This window comes from Macadamia integrifolia, chromosome 9 (assembly GCF_013358625.1).
Source record: "Macadamia integrifolia cultivar HAES 741 chromosome 9, SCU_Mint_v3, whole genome shotgun sequence".
NCBI lineage: Eukaryota > Viridiplantae > Streptophyta > Magnoliopsida > Proteales > Proteaceae > Macadamia > Macadamia integrifolia.
The window spans coordinates 17,292,548-17,312,579 of record NC_056565.1 but is presented as its reverse complement, the minus strand read 5'-3'; the positions used below and the strand labels follow the sequence as shown (position 1 = coordinate 17,312,579).

General features: G+C 36.7%; 2 protein-coding genes across 2 annotated transcripts; one reads left to right on the top strand and one right to left on the bottom strand.

Moving 5' to 3' along the window:
* Positions 1–104: 104 nt before the first annotated feature.
* Positions 105–1,406, bottom strand: LOC122089571 (cell surface glycoprotein 1-like). Its single transcript, XM_042659305.1, has one exon. The coding sequence runs from the start codon at positions 1,404–1,406 to the stop codon at positions 105–107; it is 1,302 nt and encodes a 433-aa protein (XP_042515239.1).
* Positions 1,407–14,470: 13,064 nt separating this feature from the next.
* On the top strand, positions 14,471–15,963 carry LOC122088417 (serine/threonine-protein kinase UCNL-like). The gene has a single exon (XM_042657684.1). The coding sequence runs from the start codon at positions 14,649–14,651 to the stop codon at positions 15,882–15,884; it is 1,236 nt and encodes a 411-aa protein (XP_042513618.1). The 5' UTR covers positions 14,471–14,648; the 3' UTR covers positions 15,885–15,963.
* Positions 15,964–20,032: the final 4,069 nt, after the last annotated feature.

The following is a 20,032-nucleotide window of genomic DNA, read 5'->3' as shown; positions in this document are numbered from 1 at the left end:
TTTTTTTCTTAATCAGGAGATTTTGCACTTTGACTAGTGTTTTGGCACATTTTCTTTGCCAGGTGAAGTTGAAACTCTTATGATCAGGTTTTGTTGTATCTTCTTCACTGGGAGGATGGTGTGTCTAATTCATCAGAAGTTGGAACATCTGCTTCACCTGCAAATGGTCCTTGAGCAGGTGTTAGTGCATCTGCTGCTTCTGGGGGATCTGAAATTCCCGCATTTTCTTCACCAGGTGATGGTGCAACATCTGATTCTTGTCCATCTCCTGGGGAATCTGAAATTCCTGCATTTTCTTCACCAGGTGATGGTGCAACATCTGGCTCCTGTGCATCTCCCGGGGTATCGGAAATTCCTGCATTTTCTTCACCAGGTGATGGTGCTACATCTGGTTCCTGTCCATCTCCTGAGGAATCTGGATTTCCTGCATTTTTTTCACTAGGTGATGGTGCAACATCTGGTTCTTGTGCATCTCCCGGGGAACCGGAAATTCCTGCATTTTCTTCACCAGGTGATGGTGCTACATCTGGTTCCTGTCCATCTCCTGAGGAATCTGGATTTCCTGCGTTTTTTTCACTAGGTGATGGTGCAACATCTGGTTCTTGTGCATCTCCCGGGGAACCGGAAATTCCTGCATTTTCTTCACCAGGTGATGGTGCTACATCTGGTTCCTGTCCATCTCCTGAGGAATCTGGATTTCCCGCATTTTTTTCACTAGGTGATGGTGCAACATCTGGTTCTTGTGCATCTCCCGGGGAACCGGAAATTCCTGCATTTTCTTCACCAGGTGATGGTGCTACATCTGGTTCCTGTCCATGTCCTGAGGAATCTGGATTTCCCGCATTTTTTTCACTAGGTGATGGTGCAACATCTGGTTCTTGTGCATCTCCTTGATCTGGCTCTGGCCCTTCTTCATTAGGGGATGGTGCAATTTCTTGATCAGGTTTCTCTGCATCTCCTCCTTTGGGAGATTGTGCATCTACCTCTGTGGGTGGTGATGGTTGTTTATCAGGGGCTGGTTGAGAATGATCCGCTTGAGCAGGGGCATCTGCATCACCATTTGGAGCACAGCGCTCGACAAGAGGCAAGAAAGGATTTGAGAATCCCTCGGGGAAGAGCTTGTCAACACAATTCTCATTTAGCTGATTGATGACATTGCAGCATTTGGGACCAAGGGATATTTGAAGTGTAAAACAGGAGCTAAGGATCTCTTGCCAGCATCCTGAAATGTCTGGAAGAGATGACCAACAATTTTGGGTCTCCAGATGAGGAATTGGTGGCCAGATCCATGGCGGCACAAATGTATCTAGTTGAGATTGAGGTTCAGGACGAGCTAGTCCAGGCACAATTAACATGAATACCGATGCGAAGGTTACAAGCATGGGGATCCCTTCAGCTCTCCTCATTGTGAGTGAGCCTCTTTTTCCTCTTCCTACTACTGTTTCAGTCACTGGCATCAGTACTTGTGAGGCTTGTAGAGTACTAGGTCAAGGGAGAATTTATACTCAATAAAGAAAAGGACAAAGGGGTTGAGATGATTGAAACCATTAATTTTGTTTCAGTTTTCTTAGCTTATTTGTTCTATTTGTGTAACCTCACTCTTTTCAACCATTACTATCAGGCATTAAATACCATCATAGATTTTTATAAAGTGAGCAGTTGGAGTTTAAAGGGGTTTATTTGTAACCTGTTTAGCTAAATTACTTCTAGTAACTTAATATATAAATGTGCTTGCAATAAGTTATAATAATGGAATGCAACTGTAGTCAGAGGAGATAATGCATGGCTGATCATTCTGATTGGGCTATTATGATCCTCTTACTCCTTCATCTACAATTTTACAATATTAAAAAAAAAAAAAAAAAAAAAAAAAAAAAAAAAGGAGAAAAGAACCCTTCATGCACAAGCAAGAGAATTTTAGAGAAAACAAAATAGAAAACTTCTATACTGCCACAACTTAGAAACTTAGAAACTTAGAAACTAATTAACTAAGTACTTAATCCCATATTAAATTTAAATCTCTAATATTTAAGTTTATAGAATTGGCTGATTACAATAGAAACCCCAAAATACTAAGCCATAAAACTCATTGGTTACTCAATATTAAACATATTATTCCATTTTTGGTCCAGTTTGATGGCTTAGTTTGCTGCTGGATTTCTTGTTCTTCTGAATTGCATCAACAACGGGCCTAAATCTTATAAACATGTAGACTCCATGGTACTCTGCTCACATGATAAATTTTTTTAAGGGTAATTTACAACGCCACCCCCCGGAGAATGCCAATATTAGAGGGACGCCCCCTCTCTTTCACCAAATTAGATTCGGACCCCCTACCATCAGTCTCTGTTAAGTGATGCTGTGAAATGACCATTATACCCTATTCACAAAGACAGAGTTGGAACCTGAAACGCTCTCTCCAAGCTACTCACTCCGGAGGAATTTGGACCTAGAGCATGTGGACTGGGACTAAGGTCGTCACGTTCATGGAGTTGGAGGAGTTGATCGTGGAGCCACAAGTGAGCAGTGTCGATAAATGGGTTCACCTGAGAATAGTGAAGAAGATAACTAATAAAACACAGAGTTGTGACTCGAAAACAAAGGACGAGAGAGAGAGAGAGAGAGAGAGAGAACGAAATAAAACAAAGCGAAAGCATGAAAACCCTAATTCTGAATTCATGAGTATTATTCATACGCCATAATTGGAAGCTCCTCTTTGCCGTTTGAACAAGAAGAACCCACCAAACTGACCCAAAGATGCAGTGCTTGGAGCGTAAAACAAGTGATGATATTGCTTGACTGGGTTTGAAAGGTGGGTTTAGGGTCCTAAGGCTTCTGCAAATCTTCCGTGCCCAAACGGTGGGGACGAATCGAAGAAGACAAGAGGGAGAAAGAGGGCTGGATACGAGAGTGCAAACGAAAGCAACACAAAATAGAAGTAAAGAAATTGAGAGAGAAAATGCAAAGGTTTGACTCTATAGCCCATAGTCTTCATCGAGAGAAAGAGGAGAGAGAGAGAGAGAGAGAGAGAGAGAGAGAGAGAGAGAGAGAGAGAGAGAGACGAAGGCGAAGGTTTGGAACCACAACCACCCAATCATCCAGTCCAAGCCTCCACCAAACAAAAATCTCTCAAAACCTAGCTTCAGCAGTCACATTGACAAGGAAAATTCCATAAATTAATTAATTAAAAAAAAATCCAAAGAAGAAGAAGAAAGGTAAACTCAAACCTAATAACATATTAATTTTAAAAAAAAAATCCGCAAAGACTCAGTAGATCGACAAGAATGGCGGCCTGACTGAATTTGGGTGTTTTCAGTTTTCACATTTGTGAAAAGGCTAACTAAATTACAACCGGCATTTTTCACAGACACACACACAATCTCTCTCTCTCTCTCTCTCTCTCCCCCCTCTCTACCCTCTGGAGAAAACCTGGTTGAATGTCGCCAATGTCGCTGCTGCTGCCATTGTGATTTCCGGTGCTCTGGCCGGTAGTCCAAATCTATTTGAGATGGAACTTGTTACATGGGCATTTTAGATATTTCAAAGGGTATTTTGGTATTTAAAATAAAATATAAGTAGCTAAATCATCATATAATGTATATTCCTTAACAGTAACTAATGGCAGGGGGTCCGAATTTAATCTGGTGAAAGAGAGGGGGTGTCCCTCTAATATTGGTATTCTCCAGGGGGTGGCGTTGTAAATTACCAAAAAAAAAAAGGCATGTCGACATAGCCTTTGTTCCATGAACCCAAAAGTGGGCCCACGCTAATAATTGCAATTACCAAATTATGATAACTGGGCCCAAAGAACACAAAACAGTCCATATACCCAATCGGCAGGCCAATGACGAGTGGGCCAAGTGAATGAAGAGGGACAAATACATATATATATTGAGTTGGGCCAGAGACTTTGTGAAGGTCTCTCCCCCCCCCCCCGCGGGGGTAAGATGTAGTGGAATCAGCCTTTGGGCTGGACTGGGCCAAATCGAAGCCGGCACGATTAGGGAAGTGTTGTTTCGATCTGGTTCCGTTTATTTTGGTTCTCTATAGGTTTGATATCAGGCTTAGTCCAGTTCGATTTTGGTTTGCCCTGTATATATAACAATTATGTAAACAAATTTTTTTTTACCGGATTTGTATCAGTTTTGGTCCAGTTTTCCATTTGGTCCATTTTCAGTAGTCCGATGCATATGATTTTCAACCGGTTTCATAACACCCCGAGCTGAAGCCGGATAAAAAAAGGATCTGTTCATTTGGTTCGTTTTAGGGTTTGACTTGATTGCACTGTAGCATCAGTATGGTTTGTCTCTCCAAGTTCCGAAACCCTAGCAACATTTTGTTTATATCTCTCCAGGAGTTTTAGGTCAACTACTTTGAACATTTTCTGAGATTGAGGAGAAAGATTAAAAAGAGAGGTAGAGGAGATTCTATCTTGAACCGCAACTCTGCTTTTATTTGTGGGTTTCAGTCGGCACATTCTACCATCTCTTGTTGGTCTTATGGAAACACTTTTTGCCATATAGGTGCTTCGACCTAGGGCTATGATCTCTATAATGGATCACCCTTTTCTACTTTAACCACCCCCCCCAAAAAAAAAAAATTCGTTGTCTATATTATTTTATGATATTGAGCCCAATATCTCAATGCTGAGTCGCCTTTGTCCAAATGCCCATTGGATTACTTAGGCCCATGAAAAGTCCAATTCCACAACAATATTGTACCAGATGCTGCTCAGACATCCAATGACATTATATCAAAGTCAATTTCAGGTTATTTCTAAGGGAGAAGTTCCCTACTCAGAACTAGTGGAGGTTGAAGCTGGTCGGATTCTATAGGGTTTGTGTATAGCGACTTTTCAGGGATGGAATATAACTGAAATATGGTTCTCCTCACAGAAATTACTTCAACTTATTCAGAAACCGACACAAGGCTGCTGGTCCTTTATCAGTCTTGCTACTTTTTGGGAACTTTTATGTTTGTTTTGGCCTTCTTAAGTTTGTGTACAAATGTATGGATTCTGACCCTGCTATGCTATATTTAAGGACTTTAGGAGACTTGGTTAGCTTAGGTTACTTTACTACGAACTCTACAGGTTGTATATATTTCTAGCTTCTTTGTAATATATTCTCTTTCTAAAAAAAAAAAAAACAATTGAAATAGCCACTAAATTTGGTATATAACAGATCTGAAAAAAAATACTCATCTATCCAATGAAAACAACGACAACGGTAAGCAGCGAAGAAGAAAGTCCTTGCTGCTCCCCTTGGTTAAGGTGGCCATGGCATGTCCCGAGTTCAAGTCCTCCCTTCCCCCCCCCCCCCTTAAATTCCCTCTTCCTAGGCTGCCCTTTCTTGAGTTAGGACATCACCCCGGCTGTCTTCTGGGTTGCCATCCTAGTTGGCCTATGGCCCTTGATAAGAAATGTTAAGAAAAAAATAAAAAGGTTCTTCTACCCTTGAGGTAGTCGTAGACACTGTTAGCAAAAAATGCGTTTAAAACTTACGTTTTTGTTTTTTACCGTTTAAAACACATTTTCCCTTATACTTCCCAAAGATACTTGAAAAAACTCCAAACGGCAAGCATTCTCATTTTAAACAAGTTTAAAACGCATTTAGACACATTCCCATTTTTTTGCATTTTTTAAGACTTAACTTGTTGAACATAATGTCTACTTAATTGACCATATATTTCTCTCCTGAACTTTGATCAACTTGATTCTTTTTATGACTTGAAGCTAACTCAAGGGCTTGTATTTCTCATGATATTATCTTCAACCCAATATTAATGTATGAACCCTGAAATTGAAATACAAACTGATGCATTTGCTGAAAAATGTTTCTAAAGTGATGACTCCCAATTCAAACTGAACATACATTACTCCAAAAGTGTGTTGACTATGTTGACAACAAGGAACAACATCATTATTAGGCCACATTGCTAAATAAAACTTAGATGTATGTGGTGTATAAATTTAGAATTGGTATTGGATGATATTCAATTATATGTTATAAAACTTATAATGAGACATGAGATATATATGCATTAGTGTTGGATATTGTAGTTATTTTGAACATTAGATATAGGTATTCATGTAATAATTCCTTAATTTATATGAGTATACTAAAGTTTTTTTTTTGTTCCGTTTGTTTGAAATCTACACATTTAAAACCCATACCGTCCGTTTTCCCTTTTTTTCCGTTCTTTGTTTTTTTGACCGTTTATGTGACCGTATCATTCGAAAAAAATTATTATTTAAAACTCGTACCGTCCGTTTCTATTTTTTTCCATTCCCATTTTCCCTAACAATGGTCGTAGATCACCAAAACAAGGTGAGCCAAATGCTTGCTTTCACCCTTATGTTCAATATAGAAAGAATTCCTTCAAATAATGAGAGGTAATTATAATGGTACATTCATGGGGTTGGAAGGAAGCTTTCCCTTTTGAGAATAAAGCAAGAACAACTACCTACTTACTATTTTACTACTAAGAAGAAGAAGAAGAACTACTATCATTATTGACAGAGTGATGAAAAACAGATTCACAATCATACTGGTAGAGTTTAAACTTTGGTTCTCTGCTGTTTCTACTCAAAACAATATTAGATGATCAATAATTACCACCCATGTATTAATTATTATTATTAATTTTTTTTTTTTTAAATAAATACAACACTAGAGAAAAAAGGAAAGTTGAAAGTGAAATGATCAAAAAGGTGCAAGGGACCTCACTGAGAAAGTACTCATATGAAATTATACTCTTACAGATCATTGGCCTTAAGAGGGGACCAAATAACCAGGCAGTACAGTATTGTTATTAGCTGGTTTGCACCATCACATTCAAAAGTGAAGCTTCATTGTAATCCATTATTATAACTCATAAAGTGAGTTTGATTGTTTGAAGTTTCAAATCTTTTTATGAGAAAAAAAAAAAAAAAAAAAGTTTAAACTTCAAACCCTTTAATTGTCACAAGCTTTGCATCCTCTCCGTAAGTAAATCAAGAGAATGGTCTGGGAATGAAGGTGGTTTCCTAACCATTTCTCCACTCACTATATGAGCTAACAATGAGATATTAGAGCACACTAAGGTCCATCTGTTTAAATGTAATGAGAAAAAAACCAAACATGGAGTAAAAAAAAAATCATCAAATTTTACGTAAAAATAACTTTGTTTTTCACAATATTGGTATCAGTATCGATCACAGGCTCACAGCTGATACCTATATGAATCAACCCTTAGTTTTGTAAACTCAATTGGGGCATCGAATTGTCGAAGGCTGACAGGACCTAGTTCATAAAAAAATTGGTTACGTAGCTCTTTCTGGTCCATTATCGGTTCATTTTTTTTTTTTCATAAATTAAAAAAAAAACCATTTTTTAATCAGTTTTTCTGGCCCCTTTTTTTTTTTTCAAAAATTTGTTTTCTGGATTTCAGTATTGTACCAGTTATTAAAAAACTTCAAACCAAACAACCGATAAAGGAATCAGTTCAATTCAATTCATTTTTCGATTCGGTTTGATTTTTGACACCTCTAAGCATACCAAAGAAAAGGAAAGAGTAGATTGACCGGTCGGTTGGTCACTGATTCTTATGAGAGCTCACTTTTTTTTCTTTCTTTTTTTTTTCTGGTTATAACTAATTTTTGACTGGGTTAGCATTTGAATGGAATCAAAGACCATTGACCAGTTCAAAAAAATTTCACTCAATAGTTGGTGTAAAAGTTAGTAAAACCTTCTTTAAAAGGGATTTTTTTTCCTTTTTTTTTTTTTTTTTTGTGGTAAGAAGGGGAAAAAATTTTAATTACAGCTTTGCCCTAGTAATTAAACAGGTAATTGATGCTCATTGTCTCTCATATGCACAACATAACTATTAAATTCTCTATTCAATTATGCTAAAATTTGCTTTAACTAATCCTCCTCCAATAGATGCAAAGATATTAGCTTTTCTAATTGTTAATCAACCATCATCTCACTAGAAATTATGAAAAATGGCACTATCTTCAACAACCAAAGAGTATAATTAGAAAGTACCATTGACTTTTAAGATGTAGGTTAAGTTGGTGAGCATGAAGGTTGCAACCACTAGGCCTTGTGATGATTATATAACAGTTCATTTGTGTTCATCCATGTAACATACTTCCATGTAATGAGTAACACATAAAAGGATATCTCAAGAAGATTATTAGCTAATACATGATTGGTAAAAGAATTATTAGTCATAATTTGTGAGAAGAACTTGACTCTTGTAATATTTAGGGAGAGGTTTTCCAAAACTGCCAAACCAATAGTTGCCCTAAAAGAGGTTTCGTTTATATTTGATCATATGTGATCCACATATTCAAGGCAACTGAGAAAATAAATAAAGAAAAAATGCCTTATGTCATTTTGGGAAAAAATTTCCCAAATATTATTATGAGGTATTCAAATTAAGGGAAAAAGAAATATAGACTATTCATGTGTTCTTGGTCCCTCTCACAATATATATATGGGCACTCCTTCTCTGTTCTTAATAAATATACGTATTAGTTGGCTACCTGTTATTAGCTTATTGTGTAAGATGCCAGTATAAATGGATGACGTGTAACTCCCTCTACCAAATGATAATCACTATTAGGTGAAAATATATAATGAACACTAATGGTGTTTACCAAGTTTAACATTTTTCTTTGAAGTATAGTCCAAACATTAGTGATGGATGAAACAGCATCAGAAAAAAAATGAAATGGGTGTGCACCATTGTAGAATTTATAATACACAAAGACTCCACACATATTATCCTTCATGTCTCCCTTTAAATGGTCAAAGAATATCACATCTTTCTATCAAATATGCAAGGGTTCTTTTCATTAATAGGATCATGGCCGACACTTCATAAAGGAATACATTCTCTCTCTCTCTCTCTCTCTCTCTCTCTCTCTATTTATATATATATATATATATATATATCTAAACGTCCTTAAGTTGCTAACTTTGACATAGGTGAAGGAATATGAAGTTGTAATGCTTCTTGCTTTAACTTGGGTGGAAACTTTCATTTTCTCCAACTTAATGATAGCCGACCGGACCACATTTTATGAAACTTATAAACTTTAGGGTTTGAAAATTTTTGGGTGGGGTTTCCTTGTCCATTGCACACTCGAAGAACCTCCAAAAAGAAAACATTACAAAATATTTTGTCACCTAAAGTGAAGAATAGGGGGACCTTATAAGTTGGACCTCCCTTTTTTCTGAAAGAAAACCCATGATATAAAATGAAAGACATAGACTGGTTCTCTCTCTCTAATTAATTCAAACAAAATAGATAAACCTTAAGCAAGGTGGCAACATATCGTTCACACTGCTTAAAGAAAGATACATTGGCAACGGCCTACAAGACCCCATGGAATTTAGTCAGCCACATGGGTTTTTCATTTAAAAAATAATAAATTATTATCCCTTCTAAGCATCTTTTTTCCATTTGGAGTTTAGTAGCTAATTGTGTTCATAGTGGCAAAGCATCACTAGTAATTGGCACCTTAAGATTCTTTTTGTCTACATCGAATTCCACTTGGAGAGTATGACTATGATAGGCCCTAATTGCCCTTGTTAATGTAATTAGGGTTCATCGTTACTGAAAAAACATAATTAAGGTTCATTGATGAAGTTAATCATCTTATCTACATAATTAGAAAAATATCGAGCTTTCGATTTTTCAGTATTAGATGGATGGCTTGGATTTAGCAGAACTCGGGAGGGATAAGGTTACTTCAAATGAATGCTAATCTATATTACCACTTATCATGAAATAATAGGATTTCATGGATGAGCTTTTTGTTTCAATTTAAACTTAATTAATTAACCAATTAGGGTCAACTAATTATCATAAAAATTCAATTTATATACAAAATAAAGAAGAAACTGGAGGTGGATATATTAGAGTAATTGGTTTAGAAATGAAGCATGTGACTCAAGTGGGGGCTGTATATGCCTTTACTGACTTCATTAGAATGTAGATAAATTTAGGATAAGATAAGGTAAGGGTGTTAATCGATTTGGTTTCGGTTTAAACGGTGTAGATCGGTTTGATTCACATTTAATTGACTAAAACCATAACCGCACCATTTACTAAACAGTTCTACTTTCTGGAACCGTGACCGTTTAGTAAATGGTTTCGGTTTCCACGGTTTTTAAACGGTGTCGGTTTCACGATTTTAAATGGTTTTGGTTTTGATTTATTCCATACGGTTTGTAAAATGGTTCACAATCGGTTTGTTACAACTTGCAACCATCTCTAAACTGAAGATCATAAGCTTATCAAAAAATAATTGGCAACCACAAAGAAGAAATTCTATATTAACGATGGTATGTCTTAATTTGATAATCTAGTGTTATTTCTTTGCATGGCCATTCTCAAACATTTAGAACTAATATCACACAACATCCAAATCTAGCATTCTACAGCATAAACTATTAAAATGACAGGTGGTTCAGTCAAAACACCCCATCTATGATAATATAATAATATAGTAACATATATGGATTACAAGTTCATGATCTAAAGCCTAAACTTGAACTGACTTGAAATAAATCATATCGAAGTAAGATGGACACTTAATTTAATTGTTAATTGTTATAAGGATTACTGCCCCTTCTTTATTTAATTGTTATACGGATTAATTGGATCGGTTTAAACAGTTTAAACGGTTCTTAAACGTTTGAAACCAATGGGTTCCGCAGTTAAAATCGACCCGACCCATTTAGTTAATCAGCCTGAAACTTGAAACCATAACCGCACCATTTACTAAACGATTTTGCGATTTCGATGTAAATGTATTGGTTCGATTTCGATAAAAGGTTGTGGTTACAAATTCACATCCTTAAGATAAGGAACCTTTGTTCAGGTGAGGAAAGACAAAAGCCTAGCTAAATACTAGGCCAAAGCACATGGTTTAAAGATTAATCTCTCTCTCTCTCTCTCTCTCTCTCTCTCTCTAAGATTGCGTTTGATAACGTTCTAAAAAAACCTTTTTGGATTTTTTTCGTTCTATGGGAACCAAAAAAAAAAAGAATAAAGCATTTGGTGCATTTATGGTGTGTTTTATTTTTTTTTTTAATAAAATATTTAAAAAAATAGATTTTATGGAATGACAAAAGATAGTTCTGTCGTTCCAGTTTTGTTAAAAAAAATATATATATATATATATATATTTTTTAATAGAAACTGAAATTTTTGTTTTTGATACGAAGCAGTATTTCTGTTTTATTACCAAACGTAGCTTAATACTTTAGCAGTTTGAGGGTCAGAGAAAAATCAATGGGTTAGGACATAAAAACTTTCCTCAAGAGCTCAAATACCATACCCCTCTCTCTCTCTCTCTCTCTCACTCTCTCTCATACTTCTTGAGGGTTCAGAAAAAATCAAGAATGGGATAACTCTTTGAAAATGGGTATGTAAAGCAATAGCTTTCTTGGTATAGCACAAGTTGTGGACATTATTATCAATCCACATCCAAATCAATGAAGCCGTGTGGATCGAAGACCCAAAAATTGGATCCTAGTATCTCACAATTACAATATAACAAAATACATCAATCATCAGATGGCATTATGGATAGGTCCAATTGATGGCCCTTCAACAAATTTGAGACCCATTTAATGTCCCACCAAATTATTTGCTTTAGACCACTGAAATGTGTCTAATCAAACTATGACAATTAATAAGACAATCTTGTGTATCATGGCAGAGTACAAGTGGTTGATCCATACACACCTGGACTTCCTTGAAAATGCTTGATGAATTGCTTTTTCAGATTAAGTAATGAAAATTAATTACTAGTGTAATTTGATTAACTCATTCTATTGCTTCTATGAAAGATCATCTTTAAGTTATATTTGACACCCTAATGGAGTAAAAAACTTTAGGATTTGAAAATTAAAGTTGAGAATTTAAGGTTATGTGTTACGTTTGGTATATATTCTAGGAATAAATTTTGGTTTTAAAATGCATTTTAAAGAGAACAAATTGAGAAGAATTGGGTTTTACGATACGTTTTAGACCCATAATCTATTTCAAGAATGCGTACCAGCATAGTTTTAAATGTAAGATAAATTTGTTAGCTCCTTATAATGATTAGTCCATAAATTATTTGAAAGATATTTTTTTATATTATCTCTAATGACATTCATCTCATCCCCACTAATGTCATCGGTAAAAGAGTACCATGGCTTAAAAAATCTAAAATTCTTAAGATTTTAGACCTAACTGAGTTAAACCGGGTGAGTTCACATTTGAAAAGGATTCATTTCTATCTGCCCAAAAGTAATAGTGGATCCCTTTAATTGGATTTTGTAGTTTTCTACTTTAGCCTTTTGCCATTGTAATATATGTACAACATACACAAAAAGAAAAGAACATAATAGAATAAGATTCCAACCTGACACAAACAATGATAAGGAACCCAATAAGATAACAAGTGAACTCTAGGCATCAACTTGTACCTTCTTGGGCCTTTTTTTATTTTTTTTTAAGAAAATAATATTCCATTAATTTGTGACATTTAGCAGGAAATTCAAAGTTTTGTACCAAGACTACCTACCTAACTTTTGAAGGAAAAGCACCAAACCAAAACCTAATGGTTATGGCTTAACAATAAAAACACCATTAAATTCTTCAATAAATCATACTTACCAAGGAGTGAATTCATTCTTATTTACCTAACACAAGTTTCAAATTTTAATTTTCAAGTAAACATCATTATCTTCACTATCACTTGAGCCTTTTAGTTACAACATAGGAATAGATAGCTTTTTAACCCCAATTATCATTGTATCTTAATCCTATCTGATCTGTATGCCATCCAATATTCTCTCACAATCTCCATTCATAATCTACCTGGCTCAGACCGGTCCAAAATGGTTGAACCAGTTCAATCATTACTCTACCATGAAACTAGACTCCTCTACACATCCAGCCATTTCCATGAGTAGTGAATGTACCTTGCAAGAAAAAAGGAAAGACATTTTTGGATGGAAAGGGACTCTACATATGATTGAGTTTTTGTTCACCTGCCACCTTAGTTGTCATTGTATCGAACCCTTTATACACTCGAGAGGAGTTTATTCACTTTGAGAGAGAGAGAGAGAGCACCAATTGCTAGGGAATCTCATGTGGGTGAAGAGAAACTTTCTCCTCTTAGAAATTATAACTTGGTGCCAAACCCAATATGGCAGAGGTTGTTTGGTTTTGCTTTATATAACCACAGTTAGTTATACTATGACTATAATCATGTGAAAATTATCCTCCTTCCTACATTTAAGAGGGTAGTCTTCTGTTTTTAAGAACAAAGGATTCTTTTTTTTACAAATGAAAGAGACTTCATGATTGGACTCTTGGATCATTATTTCACTCTCATCCCCTATATTTACGAAGTGGCAAAACTGCCTTCCCCTTTGATCATCTGATAATAATGTTGCCCACGACATCATAGATGACAAGAAACTTAGTCCTTTGTTTTTTGTATTATTTAATCCACATGAGGTGGTTACAATCTTAGTATAACTAGACATAATTACACTATGAATATTCCTGGATTGTTTTATATTCAAAATCCTCTATATAATTCAATAGGAAACAATATCTAAATAAATTTTTTTATTCAACCTATGTAACTAGGCATCGTTACACTAAGAATATTCCTAAGTTGTTTAATATTCAAAATCCTATATATACAATACAAAAGGAGAAAAAGAATCTCTTCCTCATCATGTTTGTTTTAAGCTCTAAAATTCAAATTAGCTACTAAACTCGTGGCTGAACCAGTTGACCCTAGACAAAGGGATCAAAGCTAAATTACTATATCTTAGTTAATTTTGATAACTACACTTATAATCATAAAATTAAAGATTACTAACACCATAATTTCAAATATTAGTATCAAATGAATCGTATCGACTATTAACAATACTTGATTGATATCATATTGATGATATTAATTAAGATCAATACCAATATGATATGGCGGATAGAATACCAATGCTTTAAATCATGCTAGGTTGGAAAACAGTGGAAAATTTCAAATAAAGGATTAAAATAGTAATAACGACATTCCAAATTTGCAACAAACCCTTGTGTAGCTCCTCACAATAGAACATACACGTTCAAGCACCCCCTTAGATTATGGCCAACCCCATGTGGCAGCCGTGCAAACTCCCTTTTGTCTCTATCATCTCTTGACTCAGTTTTCTTTATACCACCTTACACGTGTGCTTTATTCCGTCACTCTCTCTAAACCAACTCAACAACCCAACTATATTCTAGAAAAGTGAACCCAAATCTACTCTCTTCGTTTTCATACGTAAGATAACTAATCTGAACCGTCCAATTCAATTTGATTTTGATGAACAAATCTTAAACCGTCTATGAAAAGTGGGGTCATGCCTAGTTGTATTATAAGTTGGATGGTGACGAAACACATTAGAACTTCCCATCCCTCTCCTCCAATTGAAAAAGCTAAGCTTTAAATCCAAAAAACACTGCATCAACCCATCAAAAGCATCTTCCTTCCTTTCCCTTCCGGCCTTCGCTCTCTCTCTGTGTTTCTTAAGTTTCCACTCTCTCTCTCTCTCTCTCTCTCTATCCCTCGACCCTTTCTTCTCTCCGTTCCTCTGTACGTAATGATGGAGAAGACGTGGCCGGATCTAGACCTAGACAAGCTGAGAGCGATCAAGGTTCTGGGAAGAGGAGCCATGGGTACTGTGTTCTTGGTTCACGACCAAACAACAGACCCAGATGCTTGTTTCCCCTTCGCCCTCAAAGTTGTAGAGAAATCGACCCTTAACACTAAATTCGACGGTGAACGTCGGGCTAAATGGGAAGTCTCGGTTCTCTCTCGCCTGAATAACCCTTTTCTTCCAACCCTTCTGGGCACTGTCGAGACCGATGAGTACATGGGTTGGGCCGTGCCGTACTGTCCCGGCGGAGATCTGAACGTGCTCCGTTACCGTCAGACAGATCATGTCTTCTCCCCCACCGTCATCCGCTTCTACGTCGCCGAAATCGTTTGCGCTATTGAGTATCTACACAGTATGAACATCGTGTACCGTGATCTCAAGCCTGAAAACGTTCTCATTCAACAATCCGGCCACATCATCCTCACCGACTTCGATCTCTCCCGAACCCTCAAACCCAGATCGGCCACATCCGTCAGCTCGTCACCGGAGCCTGCAGTACAGGGAATAGCAGCGGCGGAGGGTAAAGGGAAGCACCGAAGGAACTTGACACGGATTTTCAACGTCGTGACGGAGGTAGGCAGGTTGAAGAAGGTGAAATCGGCGCGTGTCTCACCGGTGAGTCGAAAGAGACCCAGTTTCTCCAACGGAGAACGATCCAATTCCTTTGTGGGTACGGAGGAGTACGTGTCACCCGAGGTAGTACGAGGTGACGGACACGAGTTTGCCGTTGATTGGTGGGCTCTGGGGATCTTCACGTACGAGATGATGTACGGTACGACGCCATTTCGCGGAAAGGATCGGAAAGAAACGTTTCGAAACGTTCTATCGAAACCACCGGAGTTCGTGGGAAAACGGACGGCCCTCACGGATTTGATAGAACGATTGTTAGAGAAAGACCCCACACAAAGGCTCGGGTACAGGTATGGAGCTGCGGAGATTAAAAGGCATCCCTTCTTCAGGGGGTTGAGATGGGATTTGCTGACGGACGTGTTACGGCCGCCGTTTATAGCGTTGAGAGAAGAAGGGGAGACGTTTATGGAGCAAAGAAGGATGGAGGAGGTTGGGACAGACATTAGGGAGTACTACCGGAATCTTAAGGCTCCGCCGTCAGGTCCTCCATCTCCGTCCCCGGAATCGGAATGCCGGGACCGGGTAGAATTGTCATCGACAGAATTCTGACCCATACTCACATACCAGTGTAAGTAGTTTAATGACTTTTAATAGCAAAAGAAAAGAGAATAAAAATAAGAATTTGTTACTTTCGCGGTTGTGTTTGTACGTATAGATAGATAAGACAAAATTGATAGACCTGAAAACGACGTTAGACGGAGAGAAGTGTCACTAGCTGTGGCGTTTGGTGAGGTAATTCTGGTCGCGTGGTGCGCTAAGGGGAGGGGGGAGGGGGGATTATTCTCCCCATTGAACATCAGATGATCGAGAGCATCAGCATCTGGTATGTGCCTTGAGGTCCTCTCGGTCATCTGATGTACATTACAGATAATGTTTTTGCAGGGTGAGGGGATGGGTCAATCAGTTGGGGTGGATTTGGTGAGTTCACATCCTTTGTGATAAATAGTGAGTTGCAATGAGCATCGGACGGCTGAGAGTATTTGGGCACGTGCTCCAAAGAACTCTAAGAGAGTATATGGGCATGTGCTCCAAAGAACTTCAAGTTACCCGATGTTCACTGCACCAATGCAATAGTTGCAGGCGATTTTCACACAGATTTAATTAGATTTAATCAAAATTTAAACTGTTTTTAAACATGTAAGACTTAATAAATGGGCTTTAGATAATAAGTGGCCCTTAAATACGTCGAGTTGAGTCAAGTTATCAATTTATTAATTTCAGGGTGCATACATCGGTAGCATTCTTGCATTGGGAAGTACCTATTAGCAAATGTGTCAAGCTACTTAATTGTTTAAAACCCCTAGATCAGGTCTCAGGCATCCAAGTTCCAACTAAAGGACTGGGTGACCTTTTTGCCAATGACCTTACAGAAAGAAAAAAAAAAGGATCTTTTTGTCAATGAAGGGCAAGTAGGGGCATCAATCATGCAAAAGACCACCATACATACGTTCAATGCTTCCGTCGGCGCATGAGCCACAAGAACAAGTAGAGCTCCTTTTCCATTAAAAAAATTATAAAAGATCTCAATTCCAAAATTGTGTCTCTACGGGCGGAAGACTTATAGGGTGATAATGATCTGATGTGGATGATTATATGATGTTTTAATCCCAGACTTGGTCACGGGACATCAATCTCCAATGAATTATATCACACATGCACACACAAAAACAGCTATTATTTTCCAGGGTGACAATGTGGCATGGTATCATATTTCACCGAGATTAATCCATTAAAGCCATATTTCACCAATCTAATCAAAACCATCTATCATACACAACATTATTATTATTATTATTATTATTTTAACCAAGGTGTCCAGCCCAATTTACACGCCCCTCAATTAATTCTCATGGAGACTAGCCCATCACCAAGATATCCTACACAACATCATAATCAGCATTTTGGTATTATTTCTTAAAATGCATTATCAACTTATAATGTATAGCAAATGCTTCCTAAGCCCGTGTTTGATATTTTGAATTGCAGCTAAGTCTCGTTAAGGAGCCACCCTCTCTACATCTTTTCTAAAAAAAATAGTGTTTCTTAATTATTGTAGTAATCAAAAACTCCTAAATATATATGTAGAAATTCAATGGACGATTTAGATCAATTTGACATTAGAACTACAATTACAGTCTAACGTGAGCAAAAGTTAGCAGCACTCACCCATTTTCAAAGAAAAACCAGTGCACAAGGCGCCCACTAGTGCATGGTCTGTGTGGGGCAAGTGTACGTAGTCGTTCCTGAAATAGGTTAACTAAACACCAATTTTTTTTTTTTTTAACGGCATTTTTGACATATAAATTAAAAATTCTATTTTTGATACAAAACGCCATTTCTGGAACTGAATGACTACCAAACACAGCCTTACCTTTTACTTTGAAGGAAAGACAATTTTTAAGTTTTGAATACGAGACCAACATATTGTAGTAATGTAACTTAACCATTGTGCCATAGACTCCCCCATCCATAAAAATAATAATATTATTACTATTAAAAAAAAAAAAAAATCCAGAATCCTCCGGTAGATAAGACATAGTCACGATTGCCCACTTCAATTTGCATCCACATAATGGGCCCATATCTTTACTTACAAGAGCACATCACATGTCCTCGCAGACCTAATCTTCATCTATGGTGTTATAAGGACAGCCATTAAAATCATGTCTTATCTTAAATGTTCAGCAGCATCTGAGATTTTAAAAGTCTTGTGATAGAACAGTTATCAATGGAATAAAATTAACCCCACCACATCTGCTGTAATCCAAAAACTGATAAATCCATTTCCATTTCATGTTCCACCAGCTTCTTCTTTGTTTCCAGCTATTTATTAAGCCATGGCCCTCATTGTTGAAAACCTTTGTCTGATTAGGGGGAGGGCTCACTTGCCCCTAGATTCCCTCATTAGTTAGTTGCAGACAGAAATAGTCTTTCTCCTGTGTGCATCAACAATGGGATCTTGCATTCCCCTTCTTTTCACTATCTCAACTTAGAACTAGAGAAGACAGAAGAAGTGACATGTGGGTTTTCTCCCCATGACTCCAGATCTGTCTGTAGATCTTTAGTTGGCACCACATGCCATGATGGCCCATATAAGAGAAATGCAAATTGAGGGGTCTTCAATGTTTTCATTTTTTTTTTTCGTTGGAATAGATCATAATTTGATGTCATTTCGGCCATTTCGGTGGTATATTTTGATCATTTGGATTATTCTAGTGATATATCTTCTTGCTATTTCGATTATTATAGTACCATATTTTTTTGTTTCAACTAGGTCAAAATTCAAGTCGAAATTGAAATCTTGAACCTTGCTTTAAATGTTTACTATACTAAATGCTATTGCCATTACATTTCAAAGGTAAATCGAGATAATACTCATAACAGGAAAAAAAAAAATCCAAACCCTTCTCAATACTCATTTATGAAAAAGGTAACATCCAAAACCAAAGGGAAAAGACCAAACAAAAAGACTATATATGCACCATCTGGCTGGATAAAGTGATTGGGAATCTCTTCATAACCATCCTCAAATTAAAAGAACCTAAATTTCTATATGAAATTTTGACTTAGATTTTTTGAAGGTTTATATAGTTTTCACATGGTAGCATCCTGAGAGTGGAATTAGAGAAGCTCGTAGGTGGGCCCCAAATAAGAGTGGGACTTGATCTCCTACACTTAGATACATTGTACAATTGTAAAGGCACATCCAGTAGCCTGAGTCACAACTCACAAGATATTACTTTTTCACATGTAGCACCATATGAATCAAATTTCTAAAGCCTGTGAAGGGATGCTCCATTAGTCCATTTGGTCCAAATATAAAATAAAGATTGGACCTTAGATTCCTGTAAAACCTTGTTTCCTGCTGTTTGGCACATTTTTTTTTGGCATAAATCTCATCTTGAAACTATATTGAATTTCTGTTTTAGTTCACATAGATTTTTTTTTCCAACATTTCATGAAGAGACGTCTTTTATGTTTTGTTTGAATTTTTGTTACGTGCGAGGCATGTGAAGTAGTTAGTTACGTTTGAAGTTACAATTCTGTAATATTACCTGATCAATTAGTAGTTATATGTAAGTGGAATAGTACTTGTATATATATATATATATAAAAGGAGTCACTTAATTGTATATTATCTCCTTAGTGGATTAAATCTTCTTCTTCTTGTTCTTCTTTCTTTTTTATTCTATTTTATTTTATTTTATTTTATTTTTTAAGTAACAATGAATTGAATCTTGCCCGAGTTATGTGGCAGTCAAAGAATGGAATTTTAAAAGGTATTTTAAGAAATACTAAAACCTAAGAATGTATTATGAACCCTTAGGTTAGAGAATTATTCCATTTTTTTTTGTTGCAACTTGAGTAATAGTCAAATATTTTCCATTGTTAATATATTGCGGAGGAATAATTTGTAGAAAATCAACTCTAAAACGATGCAGAAGATAATGGAAAAATAAGAACACGACAAGATTGTCTACATACTAGTGAGATGAGATCCTGCTTCACTATCAATGGAGAATATGGTTACAACGGTCGTCCTCTTACCTCTCTCAAATTGCCTACATTACAGAGAAAGAAACATTCGCTACAAATATATAGCGAAAAACCCTAATCTAGAAAGTACAAAACTGCCCTCAAATAAAAAAATTCGAGCCAGGCTGCTCCCCCTACACCCCCGCTATGCAGGGGGCCTC

What these genes read in the sequence shown, in the direction of transcription:
- LOC122089571 (XM_042659305.1), bottom strand. Translation starts at nt 1,406, where the DNA reads ATGAGGAGAGCTGAAGGGATCCCCATGCTTGTAACCTTCGCATCGGTA.
- LOC122088417 (XM_042657684.1), top strand. Translation starts at nt 14,649, where the DNA reads ATGATGGAGAAGACGTGGCCGGATCTAGACCTAGACAAGCTGAGAGCG.